We start from the raw sequence: 23,564 nt of genomic DNA on the forward strand, positions 1-23,564 counted from the left end.
GAGATTCTAAATGGCTATAGAGAAGGATTTCAAAAAGCACTGTTTACATAGGCTGTAGGACGGGCTCATGGTGGTTCACTCCCCTATTGTGGTTAAGTAGTGACCTTGACTCTTTATTTGGAATAACTTTGTATTATTTGTATATGAACTACTTTGAGCAAGTTTATTAAAGGTTATTCATTTTAATATTGGCACATTATACTGGATATTTTCTTCTGTGTTTATGAAATTAAAACCATCATAAAGCATGTTTGTGTATTAAAAGACTGACTGTCACTTCCAAACAGAGAACATGAAATTCCAATTTCATATATTTCATATTTACATGCTAAAGCATTACAGAATGCAACTTCATTTGTTAGTTATCTGAGAAGAGAACAGGTTCAGACACAGAGTTGAGCACAGGGGCCCCTGGCTGTCAGTGTCCTCCCCTGATGATAAAAACGTGAAGACTCTTAGAAGGTTATGACTTCAAATGTTTGGTAAACACATAACTCCACATAATTTCATACCTTTATTCCTTCTGGATTACAAAGAAGAATCTTCACATTGTGGAAAGTATTAATACGTATTACAGGACCATATTTTTGAACCCTGAAAGCACAGATGATTTTTTAATAAAGGTTTATATATTTTACGAATGTTAGTTCTCCTTATGGTTTCTTGTCTGCACCTATCCACAATTTAATGAAGAAAAATGATAATGGAATATGATAGTGACCTAAGAGTCATACGTAGGCAAGGACAGATTCACACAATGGCTAGGCACAGCTAACAACATCACTAGCTACAGGACTCCTAAACTATCACCAGCCAGAGTGCCCTATTACCAGTACCAATTACTGTGCCCACAAATCACAACAAGCCACAGGGAGTCTAAAAAAGTATCAGCCATTATCATTCTCACAGCTTCAATAGCAGAACTAGCCACAATGCCCATACCAGGCACACCACCACACCACACTCTATCACAAGTTATTCTTCTCACGTATCACTGTCAGCCACGCTACCACTTTATGAACCAAAGCCACAGTGTCCTCATATCAGTGGCAGCTTCAGTGCCCACATATTCAGACCAGCCAATGGGTCCATATCAGCATAATCTTTAGAAAACTGGAATCAGCACCAATCACAGTGCCTTTAGATCCAAACTATCCATAGTGACCCCATAATATGACCAGCCCTTATACCATTGCCCGAACACAGCGCTCAAAAAGGAGAGACAACCTCAGGGTGTCTAAATAAGCATTAGCCATAATGTCCCATAATCAGTAACAATTCCATACCTCCATGACAGCCAGGGCCGGCGTTATGGGCAGGCAGACCAGGCAGCTGCCTAGGGCCCCCGCTCCTCCAGGGGCCCCCAGCCAGCGGCACATCACACAGCCACTATGGGGCCCCTGTGAGGCAGGAGGGCCCGCCTGCCCCCAGCGCCGACTCCCGCCGCCGCACTGAAGGAGGCAGTGATGGGGGAGAGAGCGTCAGCTGACGCTCCCTCTCCCATCATTCCCCGCTCTGCCTCTGACACAGCGGGGGCGCAATGACGTCATCGCGCTCTCACTGTGTGCAGGAGGAGACAGGAGCAGCCAGCAGCGCGGGCATGAGGAGAAGGTGAGGAGTGTTGTTTTTTTTTTTTTGTTTTTTTTGTTTTTTTTTTAAATCAGTGCGAGTATTAGACTGTGGGGCCACTTTGGGGGGACTATATACCATGCTGGGGGGTGCTATATACCATGCTGGGGGGCTATATACCATGCTGGGAGGGCCATATACCATGCTGGGCTGTATTATACCATGCTGGGGGGACTATATGTATACCATGCTCGGCTGTATTATACCATGCTGGGGGGGGCTATATACCATGCTGGGGGGCTATATACCATGCTGGGAGGGCCATATACCATGCTGGGCTGTATTATACCATGCTGGGGGGCTATATACCATGCTGGTCTGTATTATACCATGCTGGGGGGGCTATATACCGTGCTGGGCTGTATTATACCATGCTGGGGGGACTATATGTATACCATGCTCGGCTGTATTATACCATGCTGGGGGGGCTATATACCATGCTGGGGGGCTATATACCATGCTGGGAGGGCCATATACCATGCTGGGCTGTATTATACCATGCTGGGGGGCTATATACCATGCTGGGCTGTATTATACCATGCTGGGGGGGCTATATACCATGCTGGGCTGTATTATACCAGGCTGGGGGGGGCTATATACAATGCTGGGCTGTATTATACCGTGCTGGGGGCTATATACCATGCTGGGCTGTATTATACCATTCTGGGGGGATATATACCACGCTGGGCTGTATTATACCATTCTGGGGGGGGGCTATATACCATGCTGGCCTGTATTACACCATTCTGGGGGGGCTATATACAGTACCATGCTGGGCTGTATTATACCATACTGGGCTGCATTATTCCATTCTGGGGTGCTATATATCATGCTGGGCTGTATTATACCATGCTGGGGGGATATATACCATGCTGGGCTGTATTATACCATACTGGGCTGTATTATTCCATTCTGGGGTGCTATATACCATGCTGGGCTGTATTATACCATGCTGGGCTGTATTATACCATGCTAGGCTGTATTATACCATGCTGGGCGGGCTATATTATACAATGCTGGGCTGTATTATACAGCCCAGCATGGTATACAGCCTGTATACCATGGTGGGCTGTATACCATGGTGGGCTGGGCTGTATACTATGCGGTGTGTTATATACCATGTAGGGTACATTTTACACTATATTCTATAGGGGGAGGCTGTGTTAAATAATATGAAGGGCTACATTATATTCTATGGGGAGGTGGGCTGTATTATATTCTATGGGGGACGCTGTATTATAGTTATTATATGAGGAGGGCTACATTGTATTCTATGGAGGGGCTACATTATACTATATAAGGGGCTTCATTATATCCCATGAGGGGGTTGCCATATATTCTATGGAGGGGCTGCATTATACTATATGGGGGGTGGGACTGCATTATATACTATGGGGAGTTACATTATATTCTGTGGAGTGGCTGCATTATATTCTATGGGGGTTACATTATATTGTATGGCGGGGCTGCATTATACTCTGTGGGGTGGCTGCATTATACTATATGTGGGCTGCATTATGCTGTATCGAGGACTATGGGGAATACATTATATGAAGAACTATGGGGTGCATTATGCTATGGGAAGTGATTTGTACTACATGGGTGACTATGGCGGTGCATTATACTATATGGAGTGTATTATACGGAGGACTGAGCAGTGTATTTTAATATATGGAGGGCTATGAGGAGTGTAGTATACTATATGGAGGACTGAGCAGTGTATTTTAATATATGGAGAGCTATAAGGAGTGTATTATACTATATGGAGGACTTTGGGGCAGATTATATTATATGGAGGACTATGGGGTGTAAACTGTAGATGTCCTGCTGATAACATGATACTGTATGGTGATCTGTTAGGGTGGTTTCACATTAACGTTGCAGGCCGCTAAGCCCCCCGCTCTCTGCCGCACCTCCTTCGGTAGCTCCGCCTACGGGCGCATGACGCTTTAGCACTGGGGACGCACACGGCCGCCGCTAAGCCCTGCCACCTGCCGCGCCTCCTCTGGTAGCTCCGCCTATGTGCGCATGACGCTGCATGCGTCCTGCATCCCCTATCTTTAGCACTGGGAACGCAGGCTGTGCGCAGGTATGTGTTTGGCGGTGCATGCGTCCTTTTGACGGTGCGCCGAGCGCACCAAATTGCAACAGGTTGCGTTTGGCGCTGGTCAGCGCACCGACAAAAGGACGCATGCGCTGCCAAACGCATATCTGCGCACGGCCTGCGTCCCCAGTGCTAAAGATAGGGGACGCAGGACGCATGCAGCGTCATGCGCCCGTAGGCGGAGCTACCGGAGGAGGCGCGGAAGGTGGCGGGGCTTAGCGGCGGCCGTGTGCAGGCCGATGCTGCGGCCTGAAACGCTAATGTGAAACCACCCTTAGGGTGTGTGCACACGTTGCGGATTAGTCTGCGGCTTTTTCTGCAGCGAATCCATATCTCTTGGCAGAAACTGCAGGGTAAAACACATGCATTTTTTCTGCAGATTCCTAGCATGTGTACAGCGGATTTGATGCAGGTTCTAGTGCGGTTTGGCAGTGTGAATGAGAGAGAGAGAGATTGATTTGTATGTCCCGGAACATACACTGCAGCTGCGGTCCCGCAAAAAAGACGTAACATGCTGCGGAAAATAAACCGCAGCAAATCGGCGCGGAATTTTCCGCAGCATGTGCACGGCGGATTTGGTTTTCCATAGGTTTACATTGTACTGTAAACTGCATGGAAACTGCGGCGTAACCGCAGCAAAAACCGCAACGTGTGCACACACCCTTAGTGATCGTTCTGTTCCCATCATTCTTTCTCAGATGGTGGAAAGAGGCCGGGAAACAAGCATTGAACAACTTCAATTTTGACGATCATTTAGCGGCCCGAACTCAGTGCATGTAAATACAATCGAAATGCTTCTGTGTGATGTGCAGTATGTTAGCATTTGGGGCCCCATTTTAAACTTTGCCTAGGGCCCCACTTTGTCTAAAACCGGCCCTGATGACAGCGTCAACAATGCCAAAGATAAAGAGTGCCAGCCACATATCCACAGCCCCAGCCAACAAAAATAATAGACTTTGGAAAGGTCTAATATGTAGATTCAGAAAGCAACTTACCATTCCAAGAAGAGATCATGTACTAGCCCATTGTTTTCAAGAACTCTCAATATGGAGGGCAAATGCCCAAAGAAAAAGCTAGAAATGAAAAAAGGAATTTCTCTAAAATTCTGAATATGTATACAATGGGAATGGAACAAGTAATAGGCATTGTGTACCAGCCACAAATAAAAAAAAAATTCTTTATTTCCACATCAGTCTGAGAAAACAGATGGATTCAACACCATGCAGCATTAAATAGGTTGCCTACCTGTCTCGGGGTGGTCCAGGAATGTGGTCATACTTCATATGTATGTAGTAGATATATCCACTGTATAAGATAAAACAGACCAGTAGCAAAGGAAAAATCCACATAATCCAAATCCACATACTCATGGCTGAAGCACGACAGATATCTATATGTACTATACGCTGTAAGTTACAGCTCTACGGATGACTTCGTTTGTTTCCATTGAGACTTCATATCTCGACATGGTGAAGACGGGGCTGGGTTTGGTTCAGTGTGATATGGAGATGTCGCTCAGTCATCATCTCACTTGTAAAAAACATTAAAATTCAGTTGCTTTAGTCTTTTTTAACTTTTTTTTACATATTATTTACATATAGACACCTGCTGTCTAGGGTCTATTCTACAGTCCGTATTTAGTATTAAGATCCCTAGGGTACACTCACACTAGAGTATAAAAAATAGGTCCCATTCTCATCCAGGAGGGCAGGATGATTTTTTTCTCACTTGTCATCCGTGTGCTGTCTGTATGAAATTTGTTTTTTTACTCAGCCGCAATTAATCATTTACAGGAACATTTACAGTTTCCTCTGCTACAGAATTGTATGGTTATGGGAAGAAACAAGACTATATAATAGAGACAAAATATTATTAATGTCAAGACTTTTAGAACCATTCAATTTTCCTTTTTTGTGCTGTCATTTTTTCCTCCTCTTCTTCCAAGAACCATAACTTTTTTATTTTCCATCTACATCCAGGATATCTATAAACAGAAAGATAGTGAGGAAACAGCTAACCTAAATGAATTCAAGTCTCCAGGTCCAGATGAATTACACCCCAGAGTACTGAAGGAGATAGCAGAAGAAATTTTTGAACCCCTCTCCATAATCTTTGAAAATTCTTGGAGAACAGGAGAAGTGCCAGAAGACTGGAGAAGAGCAAATGTTGTTCCTATCTTCAAAAAGGGGAAGAAGGCGGATCCAGGCAACTATAGGCCGGTGAGTCTGACTTCTATACCAGGAAAGATCTTTTAACAAATTATTAAACAACATGTATGCCAATACCTGGATAAGAATGAAGTGATTAAACAGAGTCAGCATGGGTTTGTAACTAATAAGTCATGTCAGACTAACTTAATTTCCTTCTATGACGGTATCACTGATTGGGTGGATCAAGGAAATGCTGTAGATATAGTATATCTTGACTTCAGCAAAGCATTTGACAAAGTCTCTCATACAATCCTTATTGAAAAAATGACTAAGTATGGAATGGACAAGGCAACTGTTAGGTGGATTCATAACTGGCTTAGTGATCGGACCCAAAGAGTGGTCGTAAATGGCTGCACATCCAGTTGGAAGAATGTCTCAAGTGGGGTACCACAGGGCTCTGTCCTGGTCCCTGTATTGTTCAACATCTTTATCAATGATTTAGATGAAGGAATTGAGGGTAAACTAATTACATTTGCTGATGACACAAAGCTAGGAGGGATAGCTAATACTAGAGAAGAGAGAGAGAGGATTCAAAAAGATTTAAATAAACTGGAGATGTGGGCAGCAACTAACAGAATGGTTTTTAACAGGGAGAAATGCAAAGTACTACATCTGGGCAATAAAAATGAAAAAAAGCATATACAGAATGGGAGGAATAGGGCTAAGTGACAGCACATGTGAAAAAGACTTGGGTATACTAAAAGATCACAGACTGAATATGAGTCAACAGTGTGATGCAGCAGCAAAAAAGGCAAATGCAATTCTAGGATGTATTAACAGAAGCATACAGTCTAGATTACGTGAAGTCATTATTTCCCTCTACTCCTCTTTGGTCAGACCTCATCTGGAATATTGTGTCCAGTTTTGGGCACCACATTTTAAAAAAGACATCAACAAACTGGAGCAAGTTCAGAAAAGAGCGACCAGAATGGTGACCGGTCTGCAAACCCTGTCTTATGAGGAAAGGTTGCAGGATTTGGGAATGTTTAGTTTGCAAAAGAGAAGACTGAGAGGAGACTTAATAGCTGTCTACAAATATCTAAAGGGCTGTCACATTGTAGAAGGATGAAACTGAATGGGAGAAGACACAGATTAGATATTAGAAAAAACTTTTTGACAGTTAGAGTGATCAATGAGTGGAACAGGCTGCCACGATAAGTGGTGAGTTCTCCTTCAATGGAAGTCTTCAAACAGAGGCTGGACAGACATCTGACTGGGATGATTTAGGGAATCCTGCTTTGAGCAGGGGGTTGGACCAGATAGCCCAGGAGGTCCCTTCCAACTCTACAATTCTATGATTCTATGATTCTACATAGCAGAATGAGTTTTTTTTTTTGCAGGATGAATTGTAGTTTTGAATACCTCCATTCACTTTATCATATGTTGTACAGAAAAACAGTAAGAAAAAATTAATGTGCTGTGAAATAGTGAAAAAAAATACAATTCCACCAAATTTCTTTTTGAGTTTTGTTACTATTGTCTCCATTGTGCAGTAAAAATGGCCTGACAATATGATTCTCCAGGTTAGGCCGGAGTCACACTAGCGAGAAAATCGGACGAGTGCAATGCGATAAAAAATCGCATTGCACTTGTCCCAATGTTATTCTATGGGGCAGCTCACAGCATCCGATTTTTTCCCGGCCGTTTTCCTCGGGCTGAGAAAATCGCAGCATGCTGCGATTGTCACCTATTCTCAGCTGAGACTGATCAATGCAAGTCTAAGGGTGCGAGAAAAAAATCGGATTACACACGGACCACAAGTGTGATTTGCAAGAAAATCGCACCCGGTGTCCTTTAACAAAAGCCGGAAATTGATTTTGCATACAGTAAAATCACACTGACAGGTTTAATAAAGAAACAAAATAATAGATATAGACACATAGAATACATATACTGTATATATATACAGTGGGGCAAAAAAGTATTTAGTCAGTCAGCAATAGTACAAGTTCCACCACTTAAAAAGATGAGAGGCGTCTGTAATTTACATCATAGGTAGACCTCAACTATGGGAGACAAACTGAGAAAATAAAATCCAGAAAATCACATTGTCTGTTTTTTTGTCATTTTATTTGCATATTATGGTGGAAAATAAGTATTTGGTCAGAAACAAAATTTCATCTCAATACTTTGTGATATATCCTTTGTTGGCAATGACAGAGGTCAAACGTTTTCTGTAAGTCTTCACAAGGTAGCCACACACTGTTGTTGGTATGTTGGCCCATTCCTCCATGCAGATTTCCTCTAGAGCAGTGATGTTTTTGGCTTTTCGCTTGGCAACACGGACTTTCAACTCCCTCCAAAGGTTTTCTATAGGGTTGAGATCTGGAGACTGGCTAGGCCACTCCAGGACTTTGAAATGCTTCTTACGAAGCCACTCCTTCGTTGCCCTGGCGGTGTGCTTTGGATCATTGTCATGTTGAAAGACCCAGCCACGTTTCATCTTCAATGCCCTTGCTGATGGAAGGAGGTTTGCACTCAAAATCTCACGATACATGGCCCCATTCATTCTTTCATGTACCCGGATCAGTCGTCCTGGCCCCTTTGCAGAGAAACAGCCCCAAAGCATGATGTTTCCACCACCATGCTTTACAGTAGGTATGGTGTTTGATGGATGCAACTCAGTATTCTTTTTCCTCCAAACACGACAAGTTGTGTTTCTACCAAACAGTTCCAGTTTGGTTTCATCAGACCATAGGACATTCTCCCAAAACTCCTCTGGATCATCCAAATGCTCTCTAGCAAACTTCAGACGGGCCCGGACATGTACAGGCTTAAGCAGTGGGACACGTCTGGCACTGCAGGATCTGAGTCCATGGTGGCGTAGTGTGTTACTTATGGTAGGCCTTGTTACATTGGTCCCAGCTCTCTGCAGTTCATTCACTAGGTCCCCCCGCGTGGTTCTGGGATTTTTGCTCACCGTTCTTGTGATCATTCTGACCCCACGGGGTGGGATTTTGCGTGGAGCACCAGATCGAGGGAGATTATCAGTGGTCTTGTATGTCTTCCATTTTCTAATTATTGCTCCCACAGTTGATTTCTTCACTCCAAGCTGGTTGGCTATTGCAGATTCAGTCTTCCCAGCCTGGTGCAGGGCTACAATTTTGTTTCTGGTGTCCTTTGACAGCTCTTTGGTCTTCACCATAGTGGAGTTTGGAGTCAGACTGTTTGAGGGTGTGCACAGGTGTCTTTTTATACTGATAACAAGTTTAAACAGGTGCCATTACTACAGGTAATGAGTGGAGGAAAGAGGAGACTCTTAAAGAAGAAGTTACAGGTCTGTGAGAGCCAGAAATCTTGATTGCTTGTTTCTGACCAAATACTTATTTTCCACCATAATATGCAAATAAAATGAAAAAAAAACAGACAATGTGATTTTCTGGATTTTTTTTTCTCAGTTTGTCTCCCATAGTTGAGGTCTACCTATGATGTAAATTACAGACGCCTCTCATCTTTTTAAATGGTGGAACTTGCACTATTGCTGACTGACTAAATACTTTTTTGCCCCACTGTATATATATATATATATATATATATATATATATATACATATCATAGAGACACATATACAGTATATATATTTAGAATTCATACAGTTCTTCATAGACGAATAGCCACTAAAACATTTGCCGGCTTCATTAAAATCATTCCAAAACCCGACATGAAAAGACACATGGTTTACATACAGTAAACCATTTCATTTCATGTTGTTTTTATATGTCTTTCACTAGTAATTAGATGAGGGTATGTGTGTAAAATTTGGGAAGTGTAGGTGTTAATTTAAGGGGTTAATTCTTTGTAAAAAAAATTGTGTGGGCTCCTGTGGTAATTTGTCAACCAGAGAGGTAAAGCAGGTGAGTGAGGGCAGATTTTAATAGCCTTGAGAGGGACCATTGTTTTTGACCCACCAGCTACGAAAATCTGCCCCCAGACACCCCAGAAAATGCGCATCTATTAGATGTGCCTTTTCTGGCACTTATCCTCTCTATTCCCATTGCCCTGTAGAGGTGGCGAATGGGTTAATATAACAAAGGGTTAATGTCACCTTGCCATTGAAAGGTGACATTAAGCCGATTAAAAATGGAGAGGTATCAATAAGACACCGATCCATTATTAACCCTAGACTATGAAATGGTTAAAAAACACACACAGACATTAATCAAGTCTTTTAATGAAATAAAGACACCGTTTTTGACTAACTTTTATTATTCGGCTATTCCAAAATTAAACCATGATCTGCAAAAAAAAAACCCATAAAAAATCAACAATATCCTTACCTCTCCGCTGTTCAGTCATGTCCCATGCAGTAATCCTTCACAAGGGGTTAAATAGTTTACAATGAGGATCTGTGCTAATGCGACCAGCCCCACTGTAAACTACTTCAGAATGAATTAGTTCAGCTCTGCACAGCCTCACTGGCTGCCTGGAGATGAACTAATTAGCGTGGGAAAGTTTCTGACTTTTTCCCACGCTAATCAGTTCACCTCAGGTCAGCCAGGGACTCCCACTGACGTCACTGAGGCTGACAGCTGCGGCCTGGTATTCTCAGGCTGGAGCGGCCCATGGATTTTGGCCCTCACCAGCCTAAAAATAGCAGCCTGCAGCCGCCCCACAATTGGCACATCCAAAGATGTAGTGGTGGAAAGTGGTTTTCATATTTGAGAGGTTGTCACCTTTGCATTGTCAGGTGACATCAAGCCCACTGCTTAGTAATGGAGAGGTGTCTATAAGACACCTATCCATTACTAATCCTATAGTTGTATGGTAAATAAAGACACAGCCAGAATATAAAGTCTTTTAATTGAAATAATGACATAGACTCCTTTAATAGATCTTAATTAAACCATACTAACTGCATCGCCTATTCCACCGACGCAACGTCTCCTGGAAGAGAATTAAAATAAAAAAGCAACAATATTCTTACCTGTCCCAGAGAAGATATACATATTGTCCCACAACGAGTCCAGCACTGCTACATCTGGATGCATTTGGCTAAACGATGGCATTATGCCACCATTCAGCATGACATCCACAACACAGCGGAGCTTGAAGATGATCACCGGAGAAGCACTTTTACCAAGCGGTTACGTGCACTGCAGTTCTCGTGATCAGCTGATCATGAGAACTTGGCTAGTGACCGGAGATAACCCCGTCCTTGGCGGTCACATGCACTGCAGTTCTCGCTGTCAGCTGATCGATCGCGAGAACTGCAGTGTAGGTGAACTTCCGACTGAAACAAGGACGCCATTATTTAAATTAGTACACATGCATAGTTAGCTGCGTTCCCACACTTAATACACATGTGACTAAGAAGGTAATGCAGTTTTACCGCATCTAATGAAAGTATATGGGTAATTTACGCAGCGGAGACTGAGCGTCTCCGCTACATAAATTGACATGCTGTGGTCTGGAAAGACGCACTGCATGTGCGTCTCTGCAGGTAAGCCGGAGTCATCTCAGCATGCATAGTGGGCATGGGATTTTTTCAAATCCCATCCACTATGCTGTAACATCTGGCCGCAGCGGGTTGTACGCTGCGGATGTACGGAGCCACTGTGCACTCTGGAGATGGGGATTATGAAAAGGGGATCTCTCGCTATTAACTCAGAATTTCCTAATAGTGTGCATGAAAATTGTTTACTAAACTGAATACCGTAACTATTTTAAAGTTACACTTCTGCAACCTAATTTCTCTTTTTCAGACACATTCACTGAGGTCCAAGTAAAAAAAGTCCCTGTGCTGTATTTTTCGAATATAAGGTAATTCAATGAACTGGACATAACCAGGGTTTTTTACATGACATAAACTACACTGAACACATTATATTGCCATCCCAGGAGCAAGAACAGATAAAGATGACACTCCCTGAAGTAAGCGCTTATCTCTGGGAGGCACAGCAGGGTGGTGTGAGCCTTACTCAATAAGGGGTGAGCCACAATATATTATGTCACTGTTAGAACAATGTGTTTGCTTTCTACTTAAAAATATCAAAATAAGAATATTTATTGTGACTCTTACCAAAATACTTGATGTCCCTCACTGTAAGAGGAAGCTAGAAAACCAATAGCCATCACTATGAGCAGTACGGAGGAACAGTAGAAGCCAGGTAGAAGAGCATGAAATTTTTTGGGGACCACCATGGGCTCATATGTAAAGTAATAAAAAGTAATAGTCAAACTCTAAATGTGTTCTTCCTTATTTACTAAGTTCTATACACCACTGGGTAGTTTTTCCCCTATAATGGTCTAGAACAAACCTGGGCAAAGTGCGGCCCATGGGCCACATCCAGTCTAGCCAATGGGCTGAGAGTGCCCTCTCCCGCCCATCCGCTGTCACCGCTATCAATATCCATGGGATGCAGACAGCGGTGAATACATTGGTGGAAGAAAGTCCACTGGCCGCTTCTTCCACCAATCAGCGTGTGAGACCACTGACGCGATGATGTTATTTCATCTCATCAGCTGGGCACTGCGGAGAGTCAGTTCAGCAGAGACAGGAGCAAGGGGAAAGGGAGCAAGGTAGTATGTAGTGTTTTTTTCATGTGTACGGGATATTTATATGAATATAGGAGTCTAAGTGGGGCTCACATTGCATATATGGAGGCTATATGGGGACTCGCACTATATATATAGAAGCTATGTGGGACCTCATACTTTATGAGGCTATATGAGGCTCACACTGTATATCGGAGGATATGTGAGACTGATGATGTATATAGGAACCTATTTGGGGCTCATCCTGTATACGGGAGGCTATGTAGGGGCTCATATTGTATATGGGAGACTATGTCGGGGCTCATGCTGTACATGAGAGGCTATGTTGGGACTGATGCTGTATATGGGAGACTATGGGGTTCATACTGTATATAGGAGGCTATGTGAGGGTTCATACAGTATAAGTGAGGCTGTATGGGATATTACAGTATATAGAGGTCTGTTTGCAGGCTCATACATTATATTGGGAGCTGCGTGCGGGCTCATACAGTATATAGGGAGATGTCGGCATACTTAATTCTGCTTAATATTAAGTGATACAATTATTATTAAATAATTATAATAAATATGTTATAATTGATATTGAGTAGAATTAATTTGAGCCTATTGGCTCTGCCTCCACACAAGTCACAGTCTCTCATGTGGCCCCTTGGTAAAATGAATTGCTCACCCCTGGTCTGGAATATAAAACTTGTAAATCTCTAGAAGTGGCACACCACAGGCACAAACTGCAAAACGTGTATAACATATGTTAGGGGTCCTCAAACTTTTTAAACAGGGGGGCCAGATCATGGTCCCTCGGACCATTGGAGGGCCGGAATATAATTTAAAAAAAATTATGAACAAATTCCTATGCACACTGCACATATCTTATTTTGAAGTAATAAAACAAAATAGGAACAAATACAATATTAAAAATGAAAAAGTAAAGTTAAATCATCAAACTTACCGATTTTTGGGTTCTTCGAATATCCTACACTTCGAGTCAAGTTTTTCTCTTTCTTGATATCATTGTTTCCTAGGGATTCAAAATTGCTATTAGTAAAATACCAACATATATACAGCGCTACAAAAGCAATATACCAGCAGTAAAATTGCCCACACAGAGACATACAGACTGCACCTATGTCCTCCGCTGCTCTGAAGAGGCGCCCGCTCGTCTCAGTCTTCTTCCGTCACACGCACAAGTGGCGTGACTTCATCAGGCCGCGCAGGCAGCATGATGACAATCACGTCGTCTGTGTACACTATGCTGCATACGGAGGGCTGCGCAACGCCTTTCCTCTGCGCCTCGTCCCGCCCGCGATTACAGGACCCGCCGGCATTGAATTGCAGTACAGTTCAATGTCGGCTTGGCCAGTGGCCGGATAAAAGTCCTTGGCGGGCCGCATGTGGCCCGCAGGCCGTAGTTTGAGGACCCCTGAAATATGTCGTATCATGAGACACAAAAATAGAGGGGAGCATAAAGTGGCTAACAAGTTACTTTGCTTAACATACAGGACTGGGACCCCGGGACAACTCTGAACTACATTATGTGTTACAGTATATATTATTTTACACTATTATTATTATTGAACTTTTTGGCATTGTCTTTAATGTCAATGACTTAGGCTATGTGCACACGTTGCGGATTCCGCTGCGGTTTTTTCCGCGTGGAAACGCAGGTAAAACCGCAGGTAAAGTGACCTGCGGTTTTCCTGCGTTTTGGTCTGCGGTTTTGCCCTGCGGTTTCACACCTCTACTATGGTAGAGGTATGAAACCGCTGCGGAAACCGCACAAACAATTGACATGCTGCGGTTTGTAAACCGCAGCAAAACCGCGCGGAAAAAACCGCACCGTCAGCACAGCGTTTTTGAAACCCCATAGGGTTTCATTGTACTGTACTTGGTCAGCGGAACTGCTGCGTTTCCGCAGTGGCAAACCCGCTGCGGAAACGCAGCAGAAACCGCACCGTGTGCACACAGCCTTAAGTTCGGACATATTCTCATAGTCTCTTCCATGGCTATGGTCTTCTTCGGTTGTGGTTTTAGAGGGCTATATTTGTGAAATTTCTATACTTCATGTCAGTTCTGTACACTGCATGGATAAATGTATTAAAAACATATGTGACATTCACAATTGTGAACAAGTCGGTGGACAGTGTTCACACCACCCAATGACTGAAACACAACAAGAAAGCACAAAATGACAAATTTGCAAAAATACTTTGCATTAAAAAATATGACCGTAATCAGCAAGTGCTGGATAACAAATACAGGGTATTTAGTCGACACGTTTTTTGCAAAAAATGTATGCCAAGCTGCTCCACCTCGTCACGGTAACCCTTCACGGAGCAGTCCCTATCTAATGTATTTAAAACCTGAACATGTGAACAGTGTCTAAACACTGTCCACTGACTTGTTCACAATTGTGCATGTCACATATGTTTCTAATCCGTTTTTTCCTTGCTTAGCATGGTTTGGGAGACCCCACCCATCTCTTGTGTGACATGCACATAAATGAGCTGTCTTACACCACAAGCCCATACTAGGAGGCGCCTGTCTGCATCCTGTTCATTTAGACACTGTTCACATGTTCAGGTTTTAAATACATTAGATAGGGACTGCTCCGTGAAGGGTTACCATGACAAGGTGGAGCAGCTTGGCATACATTTTTTGCAAAAAACGTATCGACTAAATACCCTGCATTTGTTATCCAGCACTTGACGATTACTGTCATATTTTTTAATGCAGAGTATTTTTGCAAATTTGTCATTTTGTGTTTTCTTGTTGTGTTATGGATAAATGTATGTACAGTATGTCCTCCATAAAACATCTACAATATTTTAAAACCTCCCATTCCACATTCATAGACATTAATATTGATTTGGTCTCCCCTATGCAGCTATAACAGCTTCCACTATTTTCAGAAGACTATCTTTAGGATTTTGGAGGTGATTGTGGGAATTTTTACCCCTCCATTGAGAAAAGTGTTTGTGACGTCAAACCCTGATGTTGGGGAGAGGTTGGGCTCACAATCTCCATTTTAGTTTATCCCAAAGGTGTTAGATGGGATTGAAGCCTAGACTCTGTGCAGCCAGTCATGTTCTTCCACAGTATGCCTTTATGGACCTTGTGCACTGGGTACAGTCATGGGGAATATAAAAGGACCTTCCCCAAACTGATCCCACACAGTTGGAAACTACAATTGTGAAGAAATATCTTGTGCCTAAGTATTAAGATTTCCTTTGACTGGATATAAGTGGCTGAAAAACAAGTGTGGCGCCCCTGAGGGTTCAGTCGCCACAGAGGTACTGCACCTCCTCCAGAGGTGTGGTGCCCCACCATTCAGGTAAGGTGGAGACTCCAGACCACACTCCAACACCTGGCATCCCACACAACATAGTAGTGTAGCAAAGCACCCTTTGGTGGCTCCCTGCTTGGAACACGAAGCGTGCTGGGAGGCGGGTGGAGTTAGTTGGCACCAAAAGAGCGGGAAGAGTTTAGGATTGAGTCAGTCTGACAGAGTCAGTGGAAGAGTGAACATCCCCTGAGTGGGATGGATGAAGGAAGTGCTGCAGCCGACCTCAGTGACCTGGGTCCGCTGGCACAGGAAAGAGACATTGATGGAAAGCCTAACTCTCTCCATAAGAAGGAAGGATTAGTACAGAACGTGAGTAGAGGAGGACTAAGGATTAGGGTTGGAGTAGAACCCTTCCCAAGTTCACAGCGCAAGGCCGGGGTCTGGTCCACGAGATTGTATGGATACTAATGGTCCTGCAGCAGACACCGGAGGAATAGAAGTTGTCACCACTTTATTCCCACACAAGACTTGGGGGCACAACAGCAACGTGAGTGAGCCGGGACTTGGTAGCAAGGAGTCCCCGAAGCAGGCTACAGCTGTCTGCCGTACAAGTAGAGTTCATAGGAACATCTGACAGGAGGAACTCCAGTGTAACTCAGTACTGTGAGTACTTCACTATAGGCGCAAAAGGGAGACGTTCAGAAAAGGCACATATGTTGGCAGAGTGTTGGAAGGGAGTACTTCATCTTGCCTGAAAGTTGGCTGAGCCCCTGACCTGGAGGACACGGTACCGAGGCGGGCACCTGTATGCTTAAAAGACTGTGAGTAAAGCTTTGGAATTACATGCCCTGGTGTCCTCCGCTTATTACTGCGCCAACCCACTCAGCACTGCTACATCTTGGTGCCGGACACTACACTCTCTCCCTTAACACCTATCTTCTCCATCTACTCTGCCCTGGGACTACAGCCCTACCTGTGGAGGGCTACACCATCATTGCTGCAGCACACCATCTGTCCCTGAGAATCTGTCTGCAGCGTCGGCTTAACATCTTCATTGCCGAACACCACAGGTGGCGTCACAAATCATTCACTCAGAAACTTTATTCCAACATCACTTAACCCCCTTTTACAATGGAAGCCCAGGGCCACGGACCAGGTCACAGCTGCCGTGACATCTCCCATTGAAATCCACCGGGCCCAGCTTCCGAGTATCCCCGCTGCCCTGCGTGAGGGCGATCCACAAGCCCATAGCATTATCCCTCCTTCATCAAATTTTACAGCGGGCACAATGCAGTCAGGCAGGTAACGTTCTCCTAGCATTCACCAAAGCCAAATTCAACTGACAGAGAAGTATAATCCATCACTGCATAGATCACTTTTGCACTGCTTCAGAGTCTAGTGGTGGTGGATTTACACCACTCCATCCAGCACTTAGCATTATGCTTTGTGATGTAAGGCTTACAGGCTGCTGCTCAGCCATGTAAAGCACTTTCTTTTTAAATCCGCTAAATCATTTTTTTTTCCAGAATAAACTTGTAAAAATATATATGTACTAAAAAGAGATGAGCAAATTGATTTGCAGGACCCTGATCCATCGACCAATACAATAATGTATCTACTGTATATACTTCTTTCTACACATTGCAGGTTTCACTAGTACCAACAGATGGCAGTCTCTTGTAACATAAAACCTCATTCTGTAACTATGTTTTCATTCTAATCTGAGTGTTACTATTTGCACAGCTCCACCTTCCAATGTTTTGTGTGTATTTCCAAACCAGCCAGTAGGATTTCTCTGCTCCTCCTGTACCCTCTTCACGTGGGCAATAAGAAATCTGTTAAACTTATAAAAAAAATATCCAGCTTCAAGAAGCATATAGGAGTAAAAGAATTATGAAGGCACAAACTAGTTGGAGGATGCAGCCTCCAGACTGACAGCACTGGATATACCTGTGCTTGGGAGTAGTAGTGCATATTTATACCGCGTACTTGTTGGCCAGGTCTGTGTATTTCAAGACAGGCAAGCATCATTTGAAGTATGCAATGCCTTTATAATTGCACTTTTACTTCTTTGCGGACTTAGGTCATGATGAATTCTCCTGTTCTGTCACCAAAAGAGATCCTTTTATCACTTCATATTTGGGAATTTTTACCCCTTCCACTAAAACTTAAAAAATGATGGCTATTAAAAAAGATAGTAACATTCCTAAATATGCATTTGTAAATAATTATGGTTGTAAGTAGCCTTTATTTTTGCAAGTGCGTTTTATGCAAATAATGTGCTGATTCCTCTCCAAAGTCACTATGAAAAGACCTCACAATAAGTTCTAGCATATTGAGCAACATAAAATCACAATCTCTAAGTATAAGATATCGCCATAACTGGCAGCAAATTCGAAAAGGTTACAATATTTTTCATAGCCTTAATTTTATCTATTCGAAGCGTTGGTGATGTGGCCTCTTTAAAAATATTATTTTATTGAAATGCTTGTATTTGTGGTTAAAAATCATTTTTCGAATTGGACGCATATAAAAATTGTAGCACTGTTTGCCTTCTGTACAGCTCTGGCAAAAATTAAGAGACCACTGCAAAATTTTCAGTTAGGCCAGTGTTTCTCAACTCCAGGTCTCAAGACCCACCAACATGTCATGTTTTCAGGATTTCCTTAGTATTGCACAGGTGATGGAATTAATGCTTGAGCAGGTGATGAAATTATCCCCTGTGAAATACTAAGGATATCCTCAAAACTTCACCTGTTACCTTACTCCAGTCCTCTATGGTCCAATCCTTATGGTCTTTGGCAACCTTCAGCCTGGCTCTCCTTTGCTTCTCATTGATGAAAGGCTTTTTTCTAGCTTTACATGACTTGAGCCCTGCCTCTAGGAGCCTGTTACAAACTGTTCTTGCTATGCATGTCACCCCAGCTGCTATTTGCCATTCCTTTTGTAGGTCACTTGCTGTCATCCTGTGGTTGCTGTGTGACATTCGAATAAGATGACAGTCATCCCGGTCAGTGGAGAGCCGTTTTCGCCCTCTGCCAGTCTGTAGCTTCGTTGTCCCCAATGTCTGCTGCTTGACCTTGTTGTAATGGACTGCCGTCTTAGAAATTTTAAGGATGGAGGCAACATGACACACATTGTATCCCTCTGCTAGTAAAGCCAGAATTGAGCCCTTCTTTTCCTCACTCAAGACTTTTCTTTTCAACTCCTTTGGCATGGTTAAAAGTTATTTTTTTCACTCCTGTTACTTTTGGGATATTACTAGCACTTGTTTTGCCATATAGCTTGTCCTATTGCAAGAGGATTTTGAACACCACATCAGGTTTTTTATACTTTCCCTCATTAAATAAGATTTGTTTCAGGTGATCACCTAATCAGAAGCACATTAAGTAGAATGAGGTGTACTCTGGTTGAAATTAAACTGACACTGGAATGGAATGGTGTCAGTCATGTAGAGAAGCTGATTTTTATAAAACTGTGCAGTGGTCTCTTAATTTTTGCCAGAGCTGTAGTTTTTGTATTGCATTTTGAGACTATCTAATGTATATGCAGGACCTCCTAACTTTTCTCTGAGATAATGTAAGGATGACGAAAGATCGAGCATTTTGAATTTCCGCTGGAAATAAGCTGCTGCCAAAGGTTGGAAAAACATGTTCACCCTTATCCAAAGTGAGCATGCATGTGTATGAGGGTGGGGAGGTATGAGGAATAACTATCGCCTGAGCAAGTGTGATGCTTGATGCATGGACACCTCAAGCCTCTTTCAAAGATTCAATATTTTGGGGCCAAAAAATAGCACTGTATGAACTACGGTGGGCCGCTTTTTACAAATGTTCACCCACCAGCTCTCCAAAACTGTCCATAAGACCCTTAGAAAAAGGGAAACCTCCCGGACGAGCTGATAAATGATGGACACCTGATTTTCCAAACACCTCGCATACAGCAGCGCTTCCTGATGGTCCTTTGCACTCAAGACTGGGATTCTCAGCCATCAGGGCCGGCAATCTGCAATATCTCTCAAGGGCAGCATGGTGATGACAGTGTGCTACTGAGAAAGCCTCTGACATTGTTAAGTACCTCCTCCTCCAACATAGGACCATGATGGAGCGGAAACAGCATCTGCCTGTGCTCTGTACGTATTCATTCATTGATATTTTGAAGTGTTGTCTTCTCCGAGATCCAATATCATATCTTGCAAGTTAGGCAGCAGCTTTAGCACTGCCAAGGATAGGGAGATTCTCTTGGCCTATATTTCCATCTTCATTGCCGTATGAGGGTTTTTTTTTATGGGATGAGTTGTAGTTTTGAATGACGCCATTCACTTTACCATACAATGTACTGGACAATTGGAATGGCGGAAAAAAGGGTGAAAAGAAATGCAATTCCATATGCAATACCATTGTTCCTTGCATTTTGTTTTTACAGAGTTCATTCTCCATGCCGATGCGATTTTGTTGATACCAAACTTGCATGCAAGTGAAAAAAATTCTGAAGTTTGTAAGAAAAAAAGTTTTTGGCTTCTCACAGATTGAAAGTTCGGAGAGATGAATATATAGATGTCACTTGTTTTCAATTTCAAAAAAGGTTCCCTAAATATGGAAGGTAATATATTACACTGTAATCTGCATCTTATTCAAAATGACCGCCCCATTCTCATAGAAAGGACATTTCTTTGGCTTCTTCACTCTGGTAAACGCTGACGAGCCGATCTTATCACCTCACACCATAGCTGTGCAAGAACGAATGTGGGCAGAAAAACCGGGAAGATTAATTTGTTTCATAGGTTTTCTACAACACGTCCCTAATCATTGCTACAGCTCGAACCTGAGGTAAACCGTACATACTACATTTCCCTCACTGAGTCCCCTCAAAAAAAAAAACAGTTCTGGCGCGCGCTTTATTTTGAATCTTCCCTCCCACCCACGTGATGTTAGTCGCGCGCCACTCGTCACGTGACATTTTCCTTTGAAGCCTGGGCGTGTCGCCTTGTAGACTGCGCATGCGTTGGAAGTAGCAACCGCGCAAGCGCCAGTGGGCGGAGCCGTCACCGGCTCATTCTGGTGACTCGGAAGCGGCCCCTCCTTGTCAGTGGCGGCCGCCGGGATTCTGGCCCCTCCTTCTATCAGCCTGTGTGTCCTGCTCGCCAGTCCAGCACCGGAAGCTAGTGACTGGCGATATCCGCCGGGCCGGAGCGAGAGCACAGCGGGGACCGGCCTGTTTGTCCCGGGCTCCTTTTCGTGTGGTAACTGCCTCCCTCAGCAGTGCTGGGACGCCGTCCTGACTCGCGGCATTACCTCGGCAACCTCTTCATGGACTGTCCGGTCAGGGGGTACTGAAGGAAACTTGGCACTGCGGAATAGTCGAGAGTTTCCAGGAGCCTCATCTGACAGAGGGGTGACCGGCCACGCCGGCACAGGAGCTCGAGGAACCGGCGCCCACACAGGAAGGATCACACGCCCGGAACTGAGTGCCTCACCCCACACCCTCTGTATCCGAGGGCCTCACTTGGGCACCCGATAGCCTGAGGGACAAGAACTCACCCGAGCTCACTCTTCATTCATAGCCCACCCAAAAACTTACAGGACCCTCTCAACGGGCACCCAGGACCCTCCAAGCAGCAGCACCTCATACAAGTGGCACATAGGACCCTCTATGTCCCAGGATTTCATTCAGGGGGCATTTAACACCCTTTAAGCTGCAGCACTTTCTATAGGGGGCACCCAGGACCCTATAAGCCCCAGGACCTCATACAAGACCAGCTAACCACCAGGACTTCATACAAGGATCATCTAAGCCCAAGGACCTCATAAACGGGGCAGCCTCCAAGCTCCAGGACTTTATACAAGAGGCGCCCCCAACCTCATACAAGAGGTACCCAAGACCTTTTAAGCATCGGTAACTCCTACAGTGGTCACCCAACACGCAAAGCCTCAGGACCTCATATAAGGGGCATCTAGAACTCTCCATGCCACAGCACCTTGTAAACGGGGCACTTAACACCCTCTAAGGCCAACACCTAAAATAAGGGACAATCTCTTGAACTCTTCAAAAAACTCTCAGAAAAGAAGACTTTATTCAATCCAAGACTCTAATCTTCTGTATAAACCCCATTACTGACTCATCAGTGCACGCCACCTGAAACCGTCACTCCAGCAAACTATCATAACCCTACAATTCAAGGGCAATCTGTTTGGCACCCTGCCTGTGATACTGGACTTTTTGAGCTACATGATATTACACCTAGCTCCTTTGTGTTACATTGTTATTCTATAAGATTTGCTCGGATATTGGCAATTCAAGAATCTTGTCAGTATTGGATACACCCAATTCTTTCTTTCCATTTAAACCGTATTTAATGCTCCACCATGGGCAAGGTGCTTTCCAAGATTTTTGGCAACAAGGAGATGCGGATTTTGATGCTGGGACTGGATGCAGCTGGTAAAACCACCATCCTTTACAAACTGAAGCTCGGTCAGTCTGTCACCACCATCCCCACTGTGGGGTTCAACGTGGAGACTGTCACTTATAAGAATGTCAAATTCAACGTGTGGGATGTTGGGGGGCAGGACAAGATCCGACCTCTATGGCGGCACTATTACACCGGGACCCAAGGGCTCATCTTTGTGGTGGACTGTGCTGACCGGGATCGCATTGACGAGGCTAGACAGGAACTTCATCGTATTATAAATGACAGGGAAATGAGGGACGCCATCATCCTTATATTTGCCAATAAGCAAGACCTTCCGGATGCCATGAAACCACACGAGATTCAGGAGAAACTTGGCTTGACCCGGATCAGGGATAGGAATTGGTATGTGCAGCCATCCTGTGCTACTAGCGGGGATGGCCTCTATGAAGGACTCACGTGGTTAACCTCCAACTACAAATCCTAATGACTATTAGAAGATCCGTTATGGTTTTGAGATATTACTTCGCCGAAGTGTACATTATTTTGTTGATCTAACCAATCATCACATTAAATCACAAAAGAGTGGGCTGGAATATCTTATATAAATATATACTATTTCTTTTTTTCCTCTTTGCTCTGCTTTAGGTTTCTGACATTACAAATTTTTCAGTTTAAAAAAAAAAGTGAAACTTTACTTCAAAAGCAAGATATAGAGCCCCAAAGTTAAAGGGATTGAGGGTTAACGCTAATTTCTTTGCTTAATTTTTCTTTTCCCGATTTTGCTGTAGTTTCTACATTCATACAGGGTATGTCGCTAGGTCTCTTTCCTCTAGTAAACTTTACAAATTATTCTTTAAAAATCACCCGGCAGTTTTGTCTTTTATGCTAAAACTGTTTTTAATAATTTTGCTAGCTAGCATTTAACTAATTCTAAATTGTTATTTTGTTTTAATATATACCTATATATTTAATATTTTACATGATTATAAGACCTTCAAATCAGTTGCTGATTATCTGTACAAAAATATATATTTAGCGTTGCATATGTGTTGACGAGAATGTCATGACGCATGCATGAGTAAGCTGAATGCTGGAAAAAAATACAATGTTTCTCCTAATTAATTTTTAGCAAGACATTACAGGAAGACTGAGGTATTGGTTTGTACAATGTCATCTTTATCTATTATGTACTTCAAAAGAAGAAATATCTGGGGTTTGTACATAGAGCTCCATTCACATGTAGCAATACTTTCAAATTATGCAAAGCACAAGTTTGTAATTTAATGCAAATTGCGCAAAGTTTTCTCTTTTTTGGACGCTTAGTAATCAGCCTCCTGCCTGATTTCTGTGTTATAAGGTACTTTACTCCAAAGCGTCTGAATCTATATGCATTTATTAATAAATACACATATTATTTCTCTACCCTCTTAGTGT

General features: G+C 43.3%; 2 protein-coding genes across 3 annotated transcripts in view; one reads left to right on the forward strand and one right to left on the reverse strand.

Annotated features, from left to right (window-relative positions):
* Positions 1 to 23,564, reverse strand: part of LOC141091926 (cholesterol 24-hydroxylase-like) — a 55,801-nt gene that overhangs the window by 31,401 nt on the left and 836 nt on the right. Inside the window, exons 2-5 of one of the 2 annotated variants that reach the window (XM_073577712.1) lie at positions 13,388 to 13,456; positions 4,979 to 5,038; positions 4,729 to 4,806; positions 513 to 594 (exon numbers count right to left, since the gene is read on the reverse strand). In XM_073577712.1, coding sequence (XP_073433813.1) covers positions 513 to 594; positions 4,729 to 4,806; positions 4,979 to 5,016 — 198 coding nt within the window. In that variant the 5' untranslated portion in view covers positions 5,017 to 5,038; positions 13,388 to 13,456. Of the gene's footprint in view, positions 1 to 512; positions 595 to 4,728; positions 4,807 to 4,978; positions 5,264 to 13,387; positions 13,457 to 23,564 lie in introns of both variants that reach the window. The other variant, XM_073577711.1, reaches the window with a different exon arrangement.
* On the forward strand, positions 20,730 to 23,552 carry ARF6 (ARF GTPase 6). The gene has a single exon (XM_073577714.1). The coding sequence runs from the start codon at positions 22,087 to 22,089 to the stop codon at positions 22,612 to 22,614; it is 528 nt and encodes a 175-aa protein (XP_073433815.1). The 5' UTR covers positions 20,730 to 22,086; the 3' UTR covers positions 22,615 to 23,552.

This window comes from Dendrobates tinctorius, unplaced genomic scaffold (genome assembly GCF_039654945.1).
Source record: "Dendrobates tinctorius isolate UK_male_01 unplaced genomic scaffold, ASM3965494v1 ptg000057l, whole genome shotgun sequence".
Classification (NCBI taxonomy): domain Eukaryota; kingdom Metazoa; phylum Chordata; class Amphibia; order Anura; family Dendrobatidae; genus Dendrobates; species Dendrobates tinctorius.

Coding starts and splice junctions, on each gene's coding strand:
- ARF6 (XM_073577714.1), top strand. CDS start 22,087: ATGGGCAAGGTGCTTTCCAAGATTTTTGGCAACAAGGAGATGCGGATT.